The following is a 23,031-nucleotide window of genomic DNA, read 5'->3' as shown; positions in this document are numbered from 1 at the left end:
AATCCATTTGATTTTTTTTCCTGAGAGATCTGCTACTACTTTGAAAGGTCAGGTGAGGGATTCAGAAGAAAGGAGTGTGTGTAATGAAATCCAAATGCAAAATGAATAATTGTTGCTGGACATACTGAATGGGCTGTTTTTGTCTTTATCTACCGTCATTTTACAATGTTAGCAAGAAACAAATGTTTAACTTATCAACATCTAACAAATGCACATTGATTAATGGATATCTGAGATCATAGAAACAAAGAAAATGAAGGCAGATAAAGACCATACTGCCCACTATCCCTTCCTCTCCCTTAGAGATCTTATGTACTTGTCCCATGCTTTCTTGAATTCAGATACAGTGTTTGTCTCCACCACCTCTACCAGCACATTCGCCACCCTTTCCATAAAGAAGTATTTCCTTAAATTATTACTAAATCCATCCCCTTTCACTTTCATCCCATACCCCTCATTCCCATGCATTCTTTCAGTTCAAATTGTTGCTCTTTCTGTGCATTTATGCCATGGAGGTAGTTAAATATCTCTATTGTATCTCTCTTCTTTTGCTTTTCTTTCAAAGTATTAACCTTTAAATTAGCACACATATTGAGATCTTTAAATCTGTCCCCATACGCTTTTTGAGTGTGCGAACTCCGGATTGATGTGCACAAGTCCTTGCCAGTTTTGTGAGCAGTTGTTTTATTTACTTATTCATTCATTCATTCATTCATTTATTTATTTTATTTATTTATTTATTGCATTTGTATCCCACATTTCCCACCTATTTGCAGGCTCAATGTGGCTTACAGAGTTTGGTTATGACGTGATCATTCCATGATATCAGATACACAATTAGTAATGTACAAAGATTAGGTGAGGGAAGAGAGAAGGAAGGTGTTAGGCAGGATATAAGGTGGGCTGTAATAATTGGGTGAGGTAGTTTTGTAAGGCTAGGGGTTCTCTTTGTAGGCCTTGTTGAATAGATGTGTCTTCAGAGATTTGCGGAAGTTAGTTATTTCATCAATATTTTTCAGGGCTGTAGGTAATGCATTCCACAACTGCGTGCTCATGTAAGAGAAGGTGGTGGCGTGTATCAGCTTATATTTTAAACCTTTACAGCTGGGGAAGTGCAGATTGAGAAATTTGCGGGATGATCTTATGGCATTTTTGGGAGGCAAGTCCACAAGGTTTAGCATGTAGATTGGGGCATCTGTGTACAATCGTGCAGATCTTGAACGCAACTCATTCCTTGAGTGGGAGCCAGTGAAGTTTCTCTCTTAGGGGTTTTGCACTTTTATATTTGGTTTTGCCAAATATGAGTCTGGCGGCGGTATTCTGGGCTGTTCAGAGTTTTTTGATAGTCTGTTCTTTGCAGCCAGCGTACAGTGTATTACAGTAGTCCAGATGACTTATTACCATTGACTGTACCAAGGTACGGAAGATGTATCTTGGGAAGAAAGGTTTTACTCTTTTGAGTTTCCACATGGAGTGGAACATCTTTTTTGTTGTGTTCGTCACGTGAGTATCGAGTGTGAGGTTTCCCACTAATCACCACTTTCTCTCTTTAAGGGACTGATTTATTAAGCCATACCAAAAATATGACACTAAAATGCACATTATTAATGTACATAGAGGCATATTTTCAAACACTTAGACTTATAGAGTTTCGTAGCAACCTATGGAATTTTGTATGTCTAAGTGCTGTGAAAATGAGCCCCATTGTCATTCAGTTTAAATGCAGGCAAATGAGGCCTATTTATTAAAGTATATTAATAATGCACATTATCATATATTAATGAGCTGTCATGCAGTAGCGCACTTTAGTAAATTAAACCTTTTTTTTTGTTGTTACATTTGTACCCTGCGCTTTCCCACTCATGGCAGGCTCAATGTGGCTTACATGGGGCAATGGAGGGTTAAGTGACTTGCCCAGAGTCACAAGGAGCTGCCTGAAGTGGGAATCGAACTCAGTTCCTCAGTTCCCCAAGACCAAAGTCCACCACCCTGACCACTAGGCCACTCCTCCTTTTGATAAAGTTTGTCAAAGTGATCCAACCCAGATTGGTTTGCACATTGCTATTCCAGAGTAAACCTCGTGTAGTTATCTTTTGCTACCAACCACTTTTTTCTTTTTTTTTTTTTTAATAAAACAAAATATCTGCATTATCATCGGTCCTCTTCTTTTTTTTTTTTTTTGTCCTTTCAGGTTTATCAACGCTGCAAGCTGTGCTGGACTCTGCAGCAGAGAAGAAATGGCTAGTGACTGCAATTAATGTAGGCAACATCAACAATGACAGGAAAGATGAAACGTACCGCTCGCTTTTTCAAGATCTGGAGATTAAGAATGAGAGGCGGGTGATCCTGGACTGCGAGCGGGACAAAGTGAATGACATTGTGGATCAGGTTGGTTGTCTTTCACCTTACAATAACTGTAGTCATGAAAGACTGCCTGGAAAGTGAATATCAGCAACTGAATACGCAGAGCTCCTTTAGTTCATTAAAATTTGATACATCACCTGTACAGTCGTATCAAGGCCATTCACAATGGATATAAAAAACATAAATCAATGATAGGAGTAAAGGTTCAGCAGTGTGAGGAGAAGTAAGAACAGAAGGCACATAGGGGTAGAGGACCTACGATTACATTCCAGAGTCCTCTCTTTACATAATCCAGGAGGATTTCTTAGCTGACAGTACATATCTATCATATAAGTTTTAGTGTTGGATATTCAGGTGTTTTTTGATTGGTGATATTTCTTTTTTTGGCACCTGAAATTTCACTGGATTTTGGGCCAGATTCTATATATGGCACAGAGAATTACGCGCATTAAATTGGGCGTGTACCCAATTTATACATGTAACTTAATTGAGTAATGAGCCAATCAGTGCTGTTAATTGGGTGATAACAACCAATTATTGATGTTAATTGGTCCTAATTAGGATTTACACACATATCATATTCTATAACAATGTGCATGTGAATCCTAACACTCATAAATATTGAGGGCGTGGCTTGGGGCCTTCCAGGGGCCTTCCCAAATTTTACATGCATAGATATAGAATATGGCCAAAGTGCACCTAATATAGGCACCAGCATTAATGCCCTAAGTGTGATTCTATAAAAGACGCATACCCATTATAGAACCGCGCTAACCCCCATATTCTATATATCATGCCTATTGTTTTGCGTCAAAATCCAAGCGTATCATATAACAACGTGCATAACTTAATCGGCTTAACAAGCTAATCAGCATTAATAGCACTTAATGAGCGATAATGAATGCTAATTGGCAATAATTAGAATTTACGCACACAACTCACTAAGCATATTCTGTAACATTCTACGCCTAAATTCTAATGGGTGCAGCCAAAAACGGGTGTATTTATGGGTGGGGAAATGAGCATTTCATGGGTGTTCCAAACTTTGTAAGCACAACTATAGAATATGCCACTCTGTAACTAAATCTATGCACCGGTATTTAAACCACGTTTTCCTTGGTGTAAATGGATTATTTTATTCTAGGCGCTGGGATATCAACTAAGTACATTCTATATACTGCACCTAAATCTAGGTGCTGCTTTAGAATAAGCTTAGTAGTAGCATGTGGAGGGGCATTTTCGACTGGGGATGCCCATCTGTAAGGGCGCCCATCTCCGAAGACGGTGCTGTGAAGGGGCGGGGCTGGCCATATTATCTAACGAGATGGGCATCCATCTTTCGTTTCGATAATACGGTTGGGGGTACCCAAATCTCAACATTTAGGTCAACATTAAAGATGGTCGACCTAAATGGTGAGATCGCTGGATTTAGAGATGGGCGCCCTCGGTTTTCGCCGATAATGGAAACTGATGGCGCCCATCTCAAAAACAAACAAATCCAAGGCATTTGGTCATGGGAGGGGCCAGGATTCGTAGTGCACTGGACCCCCTCACATGCCAGGGCACCAACCGGGCACCCTAGGGGGCAATACAGTGGACTTTGCAAATTGGTCCCAGGTGCATAGCTCCCTTACCTTGGGTGCTGAGCCCCCCAACCCCCCCCCAAAACCCACTCTCCACAACTGTACACCACTACCATAGTCCTAAGGGGTGAAGGGAGGCACCTACATCTGGGCACAGTGGGTTTTGAAGGACTCCCATTTTCTACCACAAGTGTAACAGGTGGGGGGGGGGGGGGGATGGGCCTGGGTCCGCCTGCCTGAAGTCTACTGTACCCACTAAAACTGCTCCAGGGACCTGTATACTGCAGCGATGGACCTGAGTATGACATTTGAGGCTGGCATAGAGGCTGGCAAAAAAAGTTTTTAAAATTGGTTTTTTTGAGGGTGAGAGGGGGTTAGTGACCACTGAGGGAGTCAGGGGAGGTGATCCCCGATTCCATCTGCTGGTCATCTGGTCAGTTCGGGCACTTTTTTGGGACTTGGACCTGAAAAAAAGGGACTAAATAAAGTGGACCAAATTCTCGCCAGGGACGCCCTTCTTTTTCCATTATCGGCCAAGTGCGCCCATCTCTTAAGCACGCCCCTGTCCCGCCTTTGCTACCCTACCGACATGCCCCTGGGAACTTTGGCCATCCCAGCGCCGGAAAGCAGTTGGGGACGCCCAAAATCGGCTTTCGATTAAGCCGATTTGGGCGCCTCTGAGAGAAGGACGCCCATCTCCCGATTTGTGTCGAAAGATAAGCGCCCTTCTCTTTCGAAAATGAGCTGGATAATGTCCCAAACAAAAAAATATTTCAACTCTTATAATTTATACCATCACAAATATCTTATCTAGATTTAAACAGGAGCACTATTATAGTAGAACTGGCATTTATACTATGTTTTACTTGGCGCAACACTGGGCCTTCAAGACTGAGACAACAGGAGTATTTTATTGATAAATGACCCGACGTGAGCTGACATGAGGCTATATGCAGGAGTTTTTTCCTTTATTGTGGCTGCTATTTTCACAAGGCACGCTTGGCTTTAAAGATTCTCTCCGTTCCCGTTCGGCTCGTGTTGAGTCATTTATCAATAAAATACTCCTGTTGTCTCAGTCTTGAAGGCCCAGTGTTGCTCCTTTTTATTTGTATACTTTCTATGTATGTTGGTTACCCTCTCTGTTTGGCTTGTATGTTTTACTTGGCTTAAATCCCAATGCCTATATTAGACACAGAGGGGGAGATTCTATATATGGTACCTAAAAAATCCATGCAGAAAACACTTCTGCCTAAGCATATTTTATAACCGGTGCCTATATTTAACCAAGGAATATCGAATACGCTTAGTTGGTAAACTACACACCTCCATTTACACCAATGAAAATGTAGTGTAAATCCCAGTGCGTAGATTTAGGAACACAGGGCCATATGACCACACATGTAAATTTTGGAATGCCCACGAAATGGCCATTTCCCCGCCTACAACCACGCTCCTTTTTGTCTGCATGCTTTAGGAGTTAGGCTGACTGCGTTACAGAATTCGCCTAGCGAGTTTTGCACATAAATTCGAATTATTGCTAATTAGTACTCATTATTGCTTGTTAAGAGCTGTTATTAATGCTAATTAACTTGTTAAGCCAATTATGCTTGGATTTTGATGCAGAACTCTAGGCATGCTGTATAGAATCTGGGGGACAGCGGGTGTATTCTATAACATCATGCATAGATGTTAGAAATTCCTACGCCCCGCCTCCTAATCAACTATGTGACTTAGAAATTACACACACCACGCTGCAAAATATATGTAGCGAGTTATGCGCATAAATTTTAATTCGTGCCAATTAGTGCTGATAATTGTTAACATCCAAGTAACAGCGCTGATTAGCTGGTTAGGTAATTAAGTTACATGCATTGTTATAGAATATGGTTCGATTTCCATGCGGAAATGAAGGGGCGATATATAAAATCCCAGGGATAATGTGTAAATGCAAGGGGACGTACACAAGGGGAGGCCCATAAGTAGGCAATGGGCATGTCAAACATTTATATGTGCAGGTTATAGAATACTGTTGTTTATGTGCTAAAGTGCTGCTGAAATAACATGAGTGGTCATGCCTAAATTAATTGCTGGCTTATGCTAGTGTTCTATAATGGAATTTGGGTGCCCAGATGCTGTTATAGGATTTCTGCTCAGCATGTTGCACTTTGGTGCCTAAATATTAGTGCACTTTATAGAACTGACCACTATTCTCTCTAAGTGAAGCGGAAGTTCTCCAGCTCCAGTCCTGCCAGCAGGGGGTGCTGTTTCGCTATCACATTTTCGATAGTGGGGGATAGACAAGCTCTGCAGGACTCCAGGGAATATGCCTGTCCCTAGTAATTGAAAACACAGTATTGAAGCAGCACCCCCCACTGGCAGCACTGCAGTCGGAGGACTCCCGCTCAGCTTAGAGGGAATAGTGGAACCAGTGGCGTAGCTACGTGGGGCCACAGGGGCCTGGGCCCCTGTAGATTTTGCCCTGGACACCCCTGCCGACGACCCTCTCGACCCCCTCTCCCGCCGCCAACCCTCCCCCCCCGCTGCCATGGGCTACCTTTGCTGGCGGGGGACCCCAACCCCCGCCAGCTGAGGTCCTCTTCTTCCGGCACAAGGCTTCGTTCTGTTTCTGAGTCTGACGTCCTGCATGTACAACATGCAGGACGTCAGACTCAGAAACAGAACGAAGCCTTGCGCCGGAAGAAGAGGACCTCGGCTGGCGGGAATTGGGGTCCCCCTCCAGCAAATGTAGGCGACAGCGGTGGCGGGGGAGGGTTGTTGGTGGGAGGGGGGTTGAGAGGGTCGTCAGCAGGGGGAGGTCAAAGTTGGTGGCGGCGGGGGGTCGGCAATGGCGGGGGTGGGGGGCGGCATCTCCGGGGGGGCTAAAATGTGCCCCCTCACCTCGGGCTCTGGACCCCCCTCCTGCCGAAGTCTGGAACTAACCCCTATATCAATTTTGAGATGGAGTGACCAGAACCGCACAGTACTTAAGGTGCAGACACACCAGAAACCTAATGAGAGACATAATGATTTTCTCAGTTTTGTTCTCCATCTCTTTTGGAATACATTAACACTCTATTGCCTTTTTAGCAGTCAGGGTACATTGGGGTGAATATTCCAACAATGGCTTCAACAACTGCCAGTTTGGGTGTTTTATTATTATCAGCTGGGGTAACGTGCAACATGTTTTTGTGTCTCAGGGGCTGGGGCAGGGCTATTTTTAATTTTTGCTCTGGTTGCTTATCCGTCTTTCTACTCCCCCCCCCCCAAAAAAACCCCACACCAAAATTCCTAAAACATTAATTGTTTTTGTTGTTGTTGTTGTTATTATTTCAGATTGGATATTACAGAAAATGAAAGATAAATTTTGTTGAGTTTTCCATCGCTTAAGGGTCCTTTTTACTAAGGTGAGCTAGTGGATTTAACGTGGGCAAACAATTAGTGTGTGCTAAATGCTCAGAATCCCATTTTAAACCTAAGTGCTTCTTAGCATTTAGCGTGCATTAATTCCATTAGTGTGCCTTAGTAAAAAGACCCTTAAAATGACAGGACTCTCCTAAGAATTATAGCAAATTGAATTGACTGCTTTTTCATCCCATTTCCAACTAAACCTACAAGTTATTCTGTTGCATTTTACAGGTTATTACCATTGGTAAACATGTCAAAGGATACCACTACATCATTGCAAATTTGGTATGTGAACTGCATTTTGTACTTATCTTGTTTTTTTCATAGTTATTCACTGTAGGAGCAGCTAGTAGGACTATTTATTGTATGCAGTATATATTTTAGGAAAAAATCAGTTAAAAGCCTTGAACAGCAGCTGAAAATGCTCCTGATAGAGAAAGTGGCCTAGTGGTGAGAGCATACAATGGGGGCAGTGCATGCAAATGGTCTCGTGCCGATTCATTGTGCATATTCTGAAAACCTGATTGGCATTTAAATCTTTTTATTAAAGTATAAAAAGGAAGAATATGCTGTGCAACTGTTGTGTTTAAATTACAAATAGAAAACAATAATAACAATGAGCAACTATAATAACCCTCCTTCCCACCACCACCCTCTACCCTCCCAACCCCAACAATAGCTGACTTCTACTACCCCAAGGAATCCTAATCCACCCTGTTAAAATGCCCAGGGGTACAAAATACAACCCGTTCTGTATTCCCTAACAGGGGACAAATATGCCCTATGAAGCACTGTTATGATTTTTGATCTGTGGATGAATAAGAAGTCATCCACAATCTCGGGATTCTGTCTACCTCACCTGTCTTCCACAGTCCTTCCTGCAACAGAAGATGTCTTCTTAGAAGATGTGCTGGTATCAGGATGTATGGGATCCTCCATGCAAATTTTGCTAGCTGTGGCCAGCATGTTTGCTTGTTTTTTTTCCAAAAAATAAATGTTGTCTGTATCAATCAAACATAAATAACAGTCCAGTTCATTAACAGGCTTCAAAGTAGAAAGTGACACGGGGGAAAAATTTGTCACCGTCCTCACAGGCTCTGTCCCCATCCCAGTGGTTACTGTGGGTCCCCATCCCCATGTCATTCTCTACTAGGTTGATAATCCCTGGTTTCCAGCACAGGGGCTAAGAACTATCAAAGCCAAGGTTTAAACCCCAGTTCTGCCTCTGAATTTCTTTGTGACCTTGGACAAGTCAATCTATCACCCATTTGCCTCGGGCTCCCACTCATGATTGTAAGTTGCTTGGGGAAGGAATATATCATACCTGGATGCTTATCACCTCTGTACAGCACTGTGTATGTCAGAAATACTCTAAATATAGTTATTACACATTGCACGTAACACAAAGAAAAATTTGTCAGGTATCACTGGAGAATTTGAGCTTCATTTAGAGGGTAAGAGGGAACGTTATCAATGTGGGATACCATTATGATGAATAGTAGATAAGATGATCACATGTTTGTTAAAAAAAAAACTATAGCATAAAGAAAAGAAAAAGTAAACCAAAAAGAGAGAGAAAATAAATTGGAGGTTTTTTATAAGGCTGGTGAGGAAGTTCGCCTGATATAAAGATTACTTTCAAAAGTAATCAGTAATCCATGAATTGAGCATCTGAAGCCTTTTTCCTCCATTAATAGAATATTTTCAATCGCAAAGAATTATATAGGCAACTTATGGTACAAACAAGTTTGATAGATATGTAATTGCCAATTTTTAGAAAGTTACAACACGTGGATATTCACACATTATAGAGATGTTAAAGGGGTGTGGTTTCAGTGTGGCTTGGGAAGGACTAAAATGTACATGTGTATTCCCCATTTTACAAAGGAAATACATCTGTATGGAAGAAAAATTCCCATGGCAGGATTTACATCTGCTCAAAAGCACATACAGGTTTTTAAAATATGCTCTCATTGGCCAGGGCTTTACACATGGAATTAAAGGTGCGTGTCATTCTCCTTAATCCCTCCCAAAGTGAAACTAAATTAACAATGCAGCCTCATTACTTAATCGGTGGCACTTATACATGTAGGTTTGTAACATGAGGTTACTATATGTGGAAGTGGTGCCACTAACACACGGGAATTGTAAAATCTTCAATTTTTTCAATAAGTACATACAGACATTCAAATATTTGAAAGGTATTAATCCGTAAACGAATCTTTTCCGGAGATGGGAAGGCGGTAAAACGAGAGGACATGAAATGAGATTGAAGGGGGGCAGACTCAGGAAAGATGTAAGGAAGTATTTTTTCACGGAGAGGGTGGTGGATGCTTGGAATGCCCTCCCGCGGGAGGTGGTGGAGATGAAAACGGTAACGGAATTCAAACATGCGTGGGATATGCATAAAGGAATCCTGTGCAGAAGGAATGGATCCTCAGAACCTTAGCTAAAATTGGGTGGCGGAGCAGGTGGGGGGAAGAGGGGTTGGTGTTTGGGAGGTGTGGATAGTGGAGGGCAGACTTATACGGTCTGTGCCAGAGCCGGTGATGGGAGACGGGACTGGTGGTCGGGAGGCGGGGAATACTGCTGGGCAAACTTATACGGTCTGTGCCCTGAAAAAGACAGGTACAAATCAAGGTAAGGTATACACATATGAGTTTATCTTGGGCAGACTGGATGGACCGTATAGGTCTTTTTCTGCCGTCATCTACTATGTTACTATGTTAAGTAATGCCACACTGGGAAAAGACCAAGGGTCCATCGAGCCCAGCATCCTGTCCACGACAGTGGCCAATCCAGGCCAAGGGCACCTGGCGAGCTTCTCAAACGTACAAACGTATCTTTATTAACTGGCTGCTCCCAAATGCCAGCAAATACACATTCTTTCCTGCATGTAGTTTAGAAAAGGATCTACATTGGTTTCCAGGCTTTGTTTATGTTGAGACCTTTTTTGCTTTGATGCTTTCTGCTTAGACTGAAAATTTCTGTCATGCATCCTTTTGTCCTATTAGTTGACAGTTCTTTTTAGAACTTTTAACTCTGTAGTGTGACTAATATCGTGACTTACATCATTTTTTAGTAAACATTGCTCATGGACATTGGTTTATATTAAAAAAGTGCATGACAAGATCTCAAGAAAAGAAAAAAATATTTAATATGAAAAGAAAAGATATTTAATAAACAAGGACGTTTTTAGACTGATGTGAAAAAATGGAGTCCAAGGGACGTGGGCTCTAAGACTTTTTGTTTGCTGCCGCGATTAAGACATTTGAGGACTTTCCCCTCCTTTTTATGTGTATTTTTATGTGTATATTGATCTTCATTTTCATTTTCACGGTGATTAAAGTAAAATAGATCTCCTCATAGAAGGGAATAATTAAAATCAATTGAGCTTCAGCTTGAGATTGTAACTTGTAGTGAAATTTGCTGAAGATTGCTAGGTTGAGTATTGAGTGAAATCAAAGAGCCAAAATAAACATCCTTGTCATCCCATGCTTTTCTGGTTGCACGGGAGGTCTGCACCAGTTCTATCAGAACAAATTTAGGTTTCCTGTTGATTTATTATTATTTTTTTCTCCTGTCATCTTCCTCCTGGTTTTTTGTGGACTTCTACCTCAATTGGAACTGATCTGTTTTAGGATAGGGCACCAACAGCCCTCATTTGCAACTACCTGGGGATTTTCCCCTATTTGTAATTCTATTCTAATTCATGTATCTCAAATCACTGCAGTGACAGCCCTACACAAGAGGCCATGCACCAGAGGTCCTTCCAGAACATTGTAATTATGAGTCCTATTTCCCAATACCAGGCTCTGATTTGACTTTCCACTATGCCTTCATCTGACTCTTCCCTCTCCCCTCCCCCAAGCTGTGAATGCTGTCTCTGTATCACCCTAGCTGACCAAGGAGTGGATGACTGTACTTAGGAAATGCTCAGTAGTTCATTGCACTGCCACTGAGTCATCGGGCTTGCCTTACAGCTTGCATTTTTGAGTTAGCAGTTTCGTTCTACTTCTTTGGCCTTCTAGCTCAATCAGAACTAGAGATGTGACCCTGGTGCAATGAGCTTTCATTTGCTACTACGGGTAGATTTTCTCCCCTATTTTATATAGCTATTTAACCTATCAAAGAGATTTTCAACTTTGTCCTGGAAGCACACCTAACCCGTCTGAATTTCAGGATATTTAAACTTAATATAACATTAAAATGGTTCTTACTGGCCTATGTACTAAGGGTACTAAGTTGTGGTGAAAAGTTGGCCTTAGTGAGCCGTTAAGCAGGTCTTTCCCGTGTGCTAAGGCCATTTTAACCGCATCTATAAAAAAATGGCCTTTTTTGTATTAATGTTATGCATTAATGTTGTCATTAGCGCACAGCCATTTTGAAACATTTCCATAAGTGAACTTCCCACCACCCATTTTGAAGGCAGTAAGGGCTGATGCGCTATCCTTTGGTCCAGTTAGGACCAAATTCTATAAATGACACCTAAAAAATTGGTGCCCAAACCCCCCACATTTAATGCTGTTCTATAAACATTGCCTAAAGTTAGGTGCAGTTTATAGAATATGCTTAGTGCCTGTCCCCACAAGTAAAATTTAGGCATGGCCATTTCTACCAACTAAGACCTGATGTAAATGCCCAAACCTAATTTAGGCATGGATCGGGCTTATTCTATAACAGTGAACTTCAAAGATGTACTGAGTTAAATTGTCAAGTTAAAGAGTGATAAATCACCTGGACTGGCAGGGAATTGAAAGAACTCAAACATGATATTGCAGATCTGTTGCTAGTGATCGGTAATCTGTCATTAAAATCGTATATAATACCTGAAGACTGGAGGGTGGCCAAAGTGATCCGGGAAATCATAGACCAATAAGCCTGACTTCAGTGCCGGGCAAAATAGTGGAAACTATTATAAAGAATAAAATTACGGAACACGTAGACAAACATGGTTTAATGGGACAATCGGCATGGATTCAGCCAAGAAAGGTCTTGCCTCACCAATTTGTTTCCGATCTGACGAAGAAGGGCAACCTTCGAAAGCTAATCAGAAATGTATTAAGTTATGTCCAATAAAAAAAGGTATCATCTTATTTTCTTTTCCATGTTTTATTTCTATTGATTACCTTTAAAAGTGGACTAACACAGCTACCACACCTTTCATTTCCTTGAAGGCATGAATAAACATGTCAATAAAGGTGAGCCAGTTGAGGTAGTTTATTTAGATTTTCAGAAAGCTTTTGACACAGTACTTTATGAGAGACTCTACTACTACTACTACTACTACTACTATTTAGCATTTCTATAGCGCTACAAAGCGTACACAGCGCTGCACAAACATAGAAGAAAGACAGTCCCTGCTCAAAGAGCTTACAATCTAATAGACAAAAAATAAAGCAAGCAAATCAATGAATGTGTAGAGGAAAGAGGAGAGGAGGGTAGGTGGGGGTGAATGGTTACAAGTCAAAAGCAATGTAAAAATTAAGAAGTCTTGGGATAGGAGATAATGTCCTTCTGTGGATGAAGAATTGGCTATTGGACAGAAAACAGAAGGTAGGGTTAAATGACCATTTGTCTTAATGGAGGAGAGTGAATAGTCGAGTGCCGCAGGGATCTATACTAAGACCAGTGTAATTTAACATATTTATAAATGATCTGGCAATCAGGACAACAAATGAGATGATTAAATTTACAGATGACACGAAACTGTTCAAAGTTGTCAAAATGTATACAGATTGTGAAAAATTGCAGGAAGACCTTAGGAAACTGAAAGACTGGGCATCCAAACGACAGATGAAATTTAATGTAGACAAATTCAAAGTAATACACATTGGGAAGAATAATCTGAATCATAGTTATCTGATGCTAGGGTCCACTCTTCTGTTTAGTGTTTGGCAGCAGCCAAAAAAGCAAACAGGATGCTGGGAATTATTAGGAGAAGGATGCAAAATAAGACAATATTATAATGCCTCTGTATCACTCCATGGTGCGACCTTGTGTTCAATTCTAGTCACCTTGTCTCACAAAAAAGATATAGCGGAATTAGAAAAGCTTCAAAAAGAAGAGCGACCAAAATGATAGAGGGGATGGAACTGCTCCCGTATGAGGAAAGGCTAGAAGTTAGGGCTCTTTAGCTTGGAAAAGAGATGGCTGAGGAGGGGGGGGGGGGGGGGGGGGGGGTATGATTCAGATCTACAAAATCCTGATTGGTGTGGAACAGGGGGAGGTGAACTGATTTTTCACTCATTCAAAAAGAATAGGGGTCACTCAATGAAATTGCATGGAAACACTTTTAAAACAAATAGGAAGAAATATTTTTTCAGTTAAAGAATAATTACACTCTGGAACTCGTTGCCGGAGGATGTGGTAATGGCAGTTAGCATATCTGAGTTTAAAAAAGGTTTGTACAAGTTCCTGGAGGAAAACGCCATAGTCTGTTGTTGAGATGGACATGGGGGAAGCCACTGCTTGCCCTGGGATTTTTTAGCACGGAATATTGCTACTAATTGGGTTTCTGCCAGGTACTTGTGACCTGGATCATCCACTGCCGGAAGCAGGATACTGGGCTAGATTGAACCATTGGTCTTATCCAATATGGCTATTCTTATGTTCTTATGTAGTGTGTGTAATTTTTAAGAATGCCCACGACCCACCCATGCCTCTCCCATGGCCACACTGCCTTTTAAGATCTGTGTATCGGAATTTACATGCAGCACTTTAGAGAATATGCTTAGGAAGTGTGCAAATGCTAATTAGTGCCAATAATTGGTTGTTTGTGGCCAATTGTCAGTGATAATTAGCTTGTTAAGCAATTAAGTTGTGCACACAAATCAGCTACGTGAGATAATTTGCATGTGAAACTTTAGTCACCATTTATAGAATCTGGGGGTTAGTGCATGGTAATACCAGTACATTTTTTCTAGCAAAAAAGGTGCCAGTACTCAAATGCTAGGCCACCCTTTAGGGGTGGGGTGATCACCCACCCCACAATAGCCAGGACCCTGCAACCAGTCAAAGAATCTATGACAAGGCAGAATTGTGTAGGGTTTGAGCTCTTTCATTAAAACTTGGGGTCCATGGGTCAACTTTAGCAGACAATGGAAAAGGTGCCGGTACTCAGTAACCCCAAGTACCCCCTCATAAAAAGCCCTGGGTAATATAGCTGTGCTAACTGGTTAGTGTAGGGATGCCCTCTCTCTGCCCCCCTAACATGCCTCTTCAGAAATAAAGTAAAAATATATTTTAGGTGACAGTTACTGCACTCAAATTTGGCAGTTACCGCAGGATGCCTATGCATGTCCCGTGATACACCATTTAAAGCTGCATTGGGCACGCGTTAGCACCTAATACAGCTTAGTAAAAGGGCCCCTAAGTTAGCTAGATAGTAAAACTGTAGTTTTTTTTATTTTCCCTTCAGTTACCAGTGGTGAAGAGCATCCCTGTTACTACAGGAAATTGATTACTCTCTGTGTTAACCAGCCTGAGGTAAAAATGCCAGTGGGAAAAAAAATATGAAATCAAAAGAATTTTTCTCACTCTTATCAAGCCTCTACCACCTAATCCAGGTCCCAACCCTGCCAAGCAAATCTCCCTCCCTGATACTGGGTGCCTTCTCTTTCCTCAAAGCAAGCCCTCTCTCAGAACATTGTATTATGACAGGCAGATAATGTCATCATAAGAAGTCAACTGTCAAATTGTTCTGCTTGCATATCAAACCAGTAGTAAATATAAAGGGAGTTATGAAATATCAATGAACTAATGAAAAAAAATGTCTTCTTTTCAGGGATTTACGGATGGAGATTTATCCAAAATTCAGTTTGGAGGAGCTAATGTGACAGGCTTTCAGATAGTAGACTATGATGATCCATTGGTTTCAAAATTTGTACAGCGATGGTCAACGCTAGAGGAAAAGGAATATCCAGGTGCTCACACTTCTACTATTAAGGTAAGACCCATTTTATTCTTTCCATTAAAATGGGATGTTAGAAAGAAAATATACATAGGAGGTTGACATTCTGCCCATCTGTCTGGTAGCACAATAACTGTGGAAACTGAGCAGAATAAGGCCAAAAAAATCAGGTAATAGGATTACTGAATCTTGGTACATTGATGCTGATATAATTTTAACGAAAAAACAAATATCCTCTAATCTCTGCTACAATATATTTATAATACTCTACTAGAACCAGGATTTTTTTTGCTACCTATTGAAGAACTTCATAGTGATGAACTCCAATGTCATTACTATGTACTGTGTTAGATTCTTTTTATATATAATTGAGAGTACCCTCAGATTATCCCATACACACTCCACAGCACTCGGGTATACTGCTGCCTGGTGGTATAGCACTTCAGTCATCGGGTTACTCTTCTTTTTTATGGATATATTCCCACTTATGTGCTATTAATATTAGTAACAATACTTCCTTAGTGACATATGGATATAGTTTTAAAGCAGGTCTTCCCCTCCCCCCTTCCCACCCCAGAGGATATATTTATGTACATCTGCCATGACTGGGTAAAAAAGGAGAAGGAGTGATGACAGTATTTAGGGATGGATTTGGCAAGCCAGTGACCATGTTAAGGTTGGTGGAAGGAGAAGGGCTACTTGTGAGCTTTGAACCCTGTTTCTGCCATAGATTCAGTTTCTGTGGCTCAGTGGCTGGTGTTGGATCCCCTTGATTCTTTGATCATGATGGGAGGATTTAATCTTCATCTCGAAGACTATCTTGATATGTTAGGTGGATGGTTTATAAGTACTAAGGCAGATTAGGGTCTTGTACAGTGTGGAAAGGGCCCTAATCATAACGCAGATTATAGATTTGGTGTTTGTCTCTATTGAAGGGTAGAAGCAGGTTACAGTCTCCGCAGTAGAAAGCAGACAGATCTCATAGTCTGACCATTTTGTTCTGACATTTATGGTAGGAGGATTGGAGATGAATAATACTGGAATTCTAGCTTCTGCAAATGTCCTGTGGCAGATCATTCTGTATCTGCAGTTCTCTTGGTTTTTACCATGTTCCATCATAGTGTTTACAATGCCCACTGATTTCATAGACATTGGATATCAACACCAGAAAAAAAATTGACAATGTAATAAAAATGATAGGTGGCCATCTGTAGTCTGAATTTTAGTGTTTGAAATGTTAAAGCCTGGTGAAAAGTGATAAGAGGTTATCTTTATTTTTAATTGTTTACCTAATTTTCACTGGATGAAAATACGGCTTGTTTCTGATTCTTTGTGTCACAGCAACTTCCAAAATGCAAAGGATCATAGACTCATAGAAAAATGAAGACAAATACCATATGGCCTATCCAATCTGCCCATCCATGTCATCTACTCTTCCATTCACTCTCTTAGAGATCCTAAGTATTTGTTCCAAACTTTCTTGAATTCAGATACAGTTTTCATTTCCACCACCTCCACTGAGAGGTCGTTCCACGAATTCACACCTTCTCCATGAAGAACTGTTTCCTCAGGTTATTTCTCGGCCTGTCCTCTTTCACTTTTATTATATGCCCCCTCATTCCAGAGTTTCCTTTCAATTGAAAGAGACTCACTTCCTGTGCATTTATGCCACATAGGAATTTAAACATCTCCTCTCTTCACCTTTCTTCCAAAGTATACATATTGAGTTATTTAAGTCTGTCCCCATTTACTTTATGATTAAAACCATTGACCATTTAAGTAGCTGCCCTCTGGACCAACTTCATCCTGTTTATATCTTTTTGAAGGTGCGGTCTCCAGGATTATACACAATGAAGTCTCACCAGAGTCTTATACAGGGGTGTAATCACCTCCTTTTTTCTATTGACCATTCCTCTCTCCCTATGGTTTCACCATCGCCTTTTCTACCTGTTTGGCTACCTTATGATCATCCCATACAATCACACTCAAGCCCTGCTCCTCTTTTTATGCATGAAAGTGAATTTCTTCACCCCCTAAACTGTACCATTCCCTCGGATTTTTGCAGTCTAAATGAATGACCCTGCATTTTATTGCATAAAACCTTAGCTGGTAAATTCCAGACCATTCTTCAAGCTTCGCTAGGTCCTTCCTCATGTTATCCACACCATCAGGAGTGTCTACCCTATTACAGATTTTAGTATTATCTGCAAAGAGGCAAACCTTACCAGACAGCCCTTCAGCAATATCGCTTACAAAAATGTGAAAAAGAACTGGTCTAAGAACTGAATTATGTGGCACAATACTGGTAGCATCCCTTTCCTCAGAGTGGTCTCCATTTACCACCACCCTCTATCACCTTTCACTCAACCAGTTCCTAAACCAGTTAGTCACTTTAGGGCCCACACCGAGGGCACTCAGTTTATTTATTAGTCATCTATGTGGAACATGTCAAAGGCTTTGCTAAAATCTAAATAATCTAAACCACCACAGAGCAAGCAAGGATATGTGGAGAAATAGAATACAATCTAGCTATGACAAATATCCAAAATCCCTGACGTATATGATTATTTATTGAGAGGAAAAGCCTCAAAATCTAGAGGAACACTCTATCGCTGAGTCATCAGCATGAGGAGGTCCTCTAAATCATCATATGCAAAAAACCTCTTTTTTTACGCTAGTATGGCAAATGCGAACTCGGAGAGAGACAGTGCTTTATTTTTTCAGTTATGTACCACGGGGCCTGAGGCAGTAATTTGAAACTTGGGCCGAAGTTGGGCCGTGGCTGGTGGTTTTTGACTGCTAAATATACAAGAAAAGATAAGTTACCGATTAGTGAAAATTCACACGTTTTTTTCTATGTCAGTATTTGAGCGGATTTGCAATACTAGCGTAAAAAAAAGAGGTTTTTTGCCTATGATGATTTAGAGGACCTCCTCATGCTGATGACTCAGCGATAGCGTGTTCCTCTAGATTTTGAGGCTTTTCCTCTCAATAAATAATCATATACGTCAGGGATTTTGGATATTTGTCATAGCTAAAATCTAAATAAACCATATCTAGCATTCTCCCTTGATCCACTTGTAGTCACTCAGTCAAAGAAATTAATCAGATTTGACTAAGAAGACCTGCCTCTCATGAACCCATGTTGCCTTGAGTCCTGTAATCTATTGGATTCCAAACTTTTTACTATTCTTTGTTTCCAAAGCATTTCTAATAATTTACATACCACAGACTTACCAGCCTGTAGTTCCTAATGGTTGAAGCAACCAGGAGAAAAGATGAGTAGAGATCCCAAGATTGTGGGTTCAAATCCCACTGTAGCTGTGCTTTTCTTGCCTCTCCAATCTGTCACATTGCTTTGAAGGGGTGAATAAACATGTGGATAAAGGTGAGCCTGTTGATATTGTGTATCTGGATTTTCAAAAGGCGATTGACAAAGTACCTCATACATGACTCCTGAGGAAATTGGAGAGTCATGGGATAGGAGGCAGTGTCCTATTGTGGATTCAGAACTGGTTAAAAGAAAACAGAGAGTGGGGTTAAATGGTCAGTATTCTCAATGGAGAAAGGTAGTAAATGGGGTTCCCCAGGGGTTTGTGCTGGAACCGCTGCTTTTTAACATATTTATAAATGACCTAGATGGGTGTAACTAGTGAGGTAATTAAATTTGCTGATGACACAAAGTTATTCAAAGTCACTAAATCGCGGGAGGATTGTGAAAAATTACAAGAGGACCTTATGAGACTAGGAGACTGGGCGTCTAAATGGCTGATGACGTTTAATGTGAGCAAGTGCAAAGTGATGCATGTGGGAAAGAGGAACCCAAATTATAACTACGTCATGCAAGGTTCCACATTAGGAGTCACAGACCAAGAAAGGGATCTAGGTGTCGTCGTTGATGATATGTTGAAACCTTCTGCTCAGTGTGCTGCTGCGGCTAAGAAAGCAAATACAATGTGAGGTATTATTAGGAAGGGAATGGAAAACAAAAATGAGGATGTTATATTGCCTTTGTATCACTCCATGGTGCGACCGCACCTCGAATATTGTGTTCAGTGGAATTAGAAAAGGTGCAGAGAAGGGCAGCGAAAATGATAAAGGGAATGGGACGACTTCCCTATGAGGAAAGACTAAAGTGTCTAAGGCTCTTCAGCTTGGAGAAAAGGCAACTGAGGGGAGATATGATAGAGGTCTATAAAATAATGAGGGGAGTTGAACGGGTAGACGTGAAGCATCTGTTGATGCTTTCCAAAAAATACTAGGACTAGGGGGCATTCGATGAAGCTAAAAAGTAGTAAATTTAAAATGAATTGGAGAAAAGATTTCTTCACTCAACATATAATTAAACTCTGGAATTCGTTGCCAGAGAATGTGGTAAAGGTGGTTAGCTTAGCAGAGTTTAAATAAGGTTTGGATGGCTTCCTAAAGGAAAATTCCACAGACCATTATTAAATTGGACTTGGGGAAAATCCACTATTTCTGGGATAAGAAGTATAAAATGTTTTGTACTTCTTTAGGATCTTGCCAGGTATTTGTGACCTGGATTGGCCACTGTTGGAGACAGGATGCTGGGCTTGATGGACCTTTGGTTTGTCCCAGTATGGCAATACTTATGTTCTTAAGTATCCTCAGTACATTAGTGAATTTCTTTGAGTAATTTCGATTTGAAAATCAGCTATAAGATTACTCATATTGAAAAATGTGTGTCTCATAAAATATTTTCGTTAGCTATTACATAACAGAAAGTTATTCAGTTACAAGAGGGAGAATTTAGGCCCATCATGGATTTCTGACAACTCCATCATGAGACCCGCAACATGGATTTCATTTAATAGATTTAGAGACTGCAAATACCATACTGTTTTGGGATCTAAGTTAAAAAAATATAGGGCTGTCCACGAAGTTTCCATCTTGGAAGAGGGTAAAGTTGCTAACCTGGCAGCTCTTTGTAATGCATAAGTTGGATTTTCCCATAGATCCTGATTTAAAGTTTGAGCACGTATGATTTTTCTTATACAAGGCTTTATTTCTTAGAGGAGCCTGAATCAGCGTTTGTGATTTGTCAGTTCATGCTTTGCTAGCAAATAGAGCATTAAGCTTTTGACGCAGGCATAAATGCTTTTCAGTGCCTTGCTGCATTCCCACGACAGTTGTTCCAAACGTTTATCTAAAAGAATTAAATCCAAATGAAACCCTCAGTAAATTATGAAGGCTCTGTTCTTACTCTTCTAAACTTTCAAAGACAAATTGTCTAGACTTACATTTTATCCAGCGCGTTAATACTGTATTATTACAGCTTCCAGGCAGTATAATAAAACGGAATTTCATAGAATGGTACATGCTTAAACCAGACACAATAATCAATACAATGAAAAAGAAATAACAAACAGAGCATAATTTGCACAGAGGTCCTTGCAGTAGTTACTTTCTTTTTGGCAGAAATACGTCCTTATCTCCTCACCACTCCTTCCACTTTCAAAAACTGTGTGCTCATCCTCTATAGAGACACCCAAAAGAGAGAATTTGTCAATATTCTGGTCCTGGTGCCTAATTTTGTGGTTTGTCTCTATTCTCATGCTAATTGCCACATTTTTCCTCTTTATCTTACCATCTCCTCTCTTTCTAAAAAGCTCCATTACTAAGATGCAGCTTTTACTCTGCTGCAGATATTAGAGCAGAACTGCAGTAACGGCCATTGCACATTAAAAGCAGTCAGCAGGGTAAAAAAAACATGCTAGCTTCTTAACATGGGTAGTGATGGTTCACAGACAAGATATGGGCAGAGTGGAAGAGTGACCACTTGTGACAGCTAGAGCATGGATCATTTCTGTCCCAATTGTCGATGGTGTGGCTTCTGTACCAAGAATTGCCCTGGTGGTGCAGCCCCATGCCATCCCTTCCCCCCAAAGTCATAATCCTCCTGACATTCCCCCCTACCCTTGTGCAATCCCTTCCCAAAGCTACAACCTTCCATCTCCCCACAGTCCAATTCCCCTTACAATCAGTCCTGCTTTTGATTTCCTTCCCAGAGTCAGAACCACCTTCATGATATCTCCACCCCCTATCCTATACCCCCCCAAGTGACAAAACCCCCATCCAAGCTCCTAGTCAAAGAGGACAAATATTTCTTCACTGGAGATATTGAGGGTATCAGGGCTAACTGGCAACAGAATTTAGGCATTAGTTGCATCAGCATATGGAAGTCATGCCGCCTATTGACTGGATAAGTCTCAGTAGAGGGAAGAGGAAGATAATAAATAAGGTTGGTGCAGAAGTGAACCCCATGCAGTGTGCTGGTAAATTTTTAACAACAGGCTCTCTCCCCGGTCCACCTCTGCGCCCCCCCCGGTCCACCTCTGCGCCCCCCCCCCCCCAAAAAAAATTGCAGAGCTGGCTATAGCCGGGGGGGGGGGGGGGGGGGGGGGGGGGGGGGGGGGGGAAACAATGCATTACTCTCTCCAGGAAAAAAAAATTATATGATCCCAGGTTCCAATCTAATTCATGTTTAATGTGGGATAAAATGCCATAAATAAGTAAATAAATATAAACTTTTAATGTTGAGCACCTGATTTTCAAAGTGAACATATTCCAAACACTATAATGAAAATAAAATGATTTTTTTCCTACCTTTGTTGTCTGGTGGTCTGTTTTTCTGACCATGCTGGCCCTGTATCCGATTCTGCTGCTATCTGTCCTCTTAACTCCGTTTCCAGGGCTTCCTTTCCATTTATTTCTTTCTTCCTTTCTTCTTCATTTCTGGTCCTCAGCTTCTGCCTATTTTCTTCATCCATGTGCAGTTTTTTTCCTCTCTTCCTTTTCCCTCATCTCATCTCCTTCCTCACTCTTCTCTACCCACCATCCATGTCCAGCATTTCTTCTCTCTCCCCTCCTCTCCATCCACCCATGTCCAGTGACCCTCCTGTCCCTGCCCTGCCCTGCATACACGTATACCCAGCGATCCTCCTGTCCCCTGCCCTGCATGCACCCATGTCCAGCAGTGACCCTACTCTCCCCTGCCCTCCATCCACCCATGTCCAGTGACCCTCCTGTCCCCTGCCCTGCATGCAACTAAACCCAGCGATCCTCCTGTCCCCTGCCCTGCATGCACCCATGTCCAGCAGTGACCCTCCTCTCCCCTGCCCTCCATCCACCCATGTCCAGTGACCCTCCTGTCCCCTGCCCTGTATGCACCCATGTCCAGCAGTGACCCTCCTGTCCCCTGCCCTTCATCCACCTATATCCAGCAGTGACCCTCCTCTCCCCTGCCCTGCATGCACCTATAGCGACCCTTCTCTCCCCTCCCCTACATTCACAAATGCCCAGCGACTCCCTTCTCTCCCTTGCCACCCCCTCCCGAGTTCGGCGAATTCAACTCCCTCCCTCCTCCCTCCCTCCGGATCCGGTCCTTTACGTCAGCGACTTCACGAATTCTTCGGGGTCGCTGCAAGCGCTGACTCTCCCCCGCTGGTGCTGCAGGTTCGCGATTCAAAATGGCCACCGAGACTTACAAGGGCGGCCTCCAAGACTTCGGCAGAAGTCTCGCGAGGCCGCCTCTGGAAGTCTCGGCGGCCATTTTAAAATGCAAACCTGCAGCGCCAGCATGGGAGAGTCAGCACTTGCAGCGACCCCGAAGAATTCGTGAAGTCGTGACATAAGGGACTGGATTGGGAGGGAGGAAGAGAGCCGGCTCACGCAATTCAACAACCGGCTCGCAAGAGCCGAGCAAAGTTAACAACCGGTTCTTGCGAGCCGGTGCGAGCCGGCTCC

General features: G+C 41.8%; 1 protein-coding gene across 1 annotated transcript in view; it reads left to right on the top strand.

Annotated features, from left to right (window-relative positions):
* Positions 1-23,031, top strand: part of GRIA2 (glutamate ionotropic receptor AMPA type subunit 2) — a 235,329-nt gene that overhangs the window by 117,302 nt on the left and 94,996 nt on the right. Inside the window, exons 4-6 of the mRNA XM_030192684.1 lie at positions 2,192-2,388; positions 7,584-7,637; positions 15,139-15,300. Coding sequence (XP_030048544.1) covers positions 2,192-2,388; positions 7,584-7,637; positions 15,139-15,300 — 413 coding nt within the window. The remainder of the gene's footprint in view (positions 1-2,191; positions 2,389-7,583; positions 7,638-15,138; positions 15,301-23,031) is intronic.

This window comes from Microcaecilia unicolor, chromosome 2 (genome assembly GCF_901765095.1).
Source record: "Microcaecilia unicolor chromosome 2, aMicUni1.1, whole genome shotgun sequence".
Taxonomy (NCBI): domain Eukaryota; kingdom Metazoa; phylum Chordata; class Amphibia; order Gymnophiona; family Siphonopidae; genus Microcaecilia; species Microcaecilia unicolor.
This window is presented reverse-complemented; position numbering and strand designations above follow the sequence as displayed.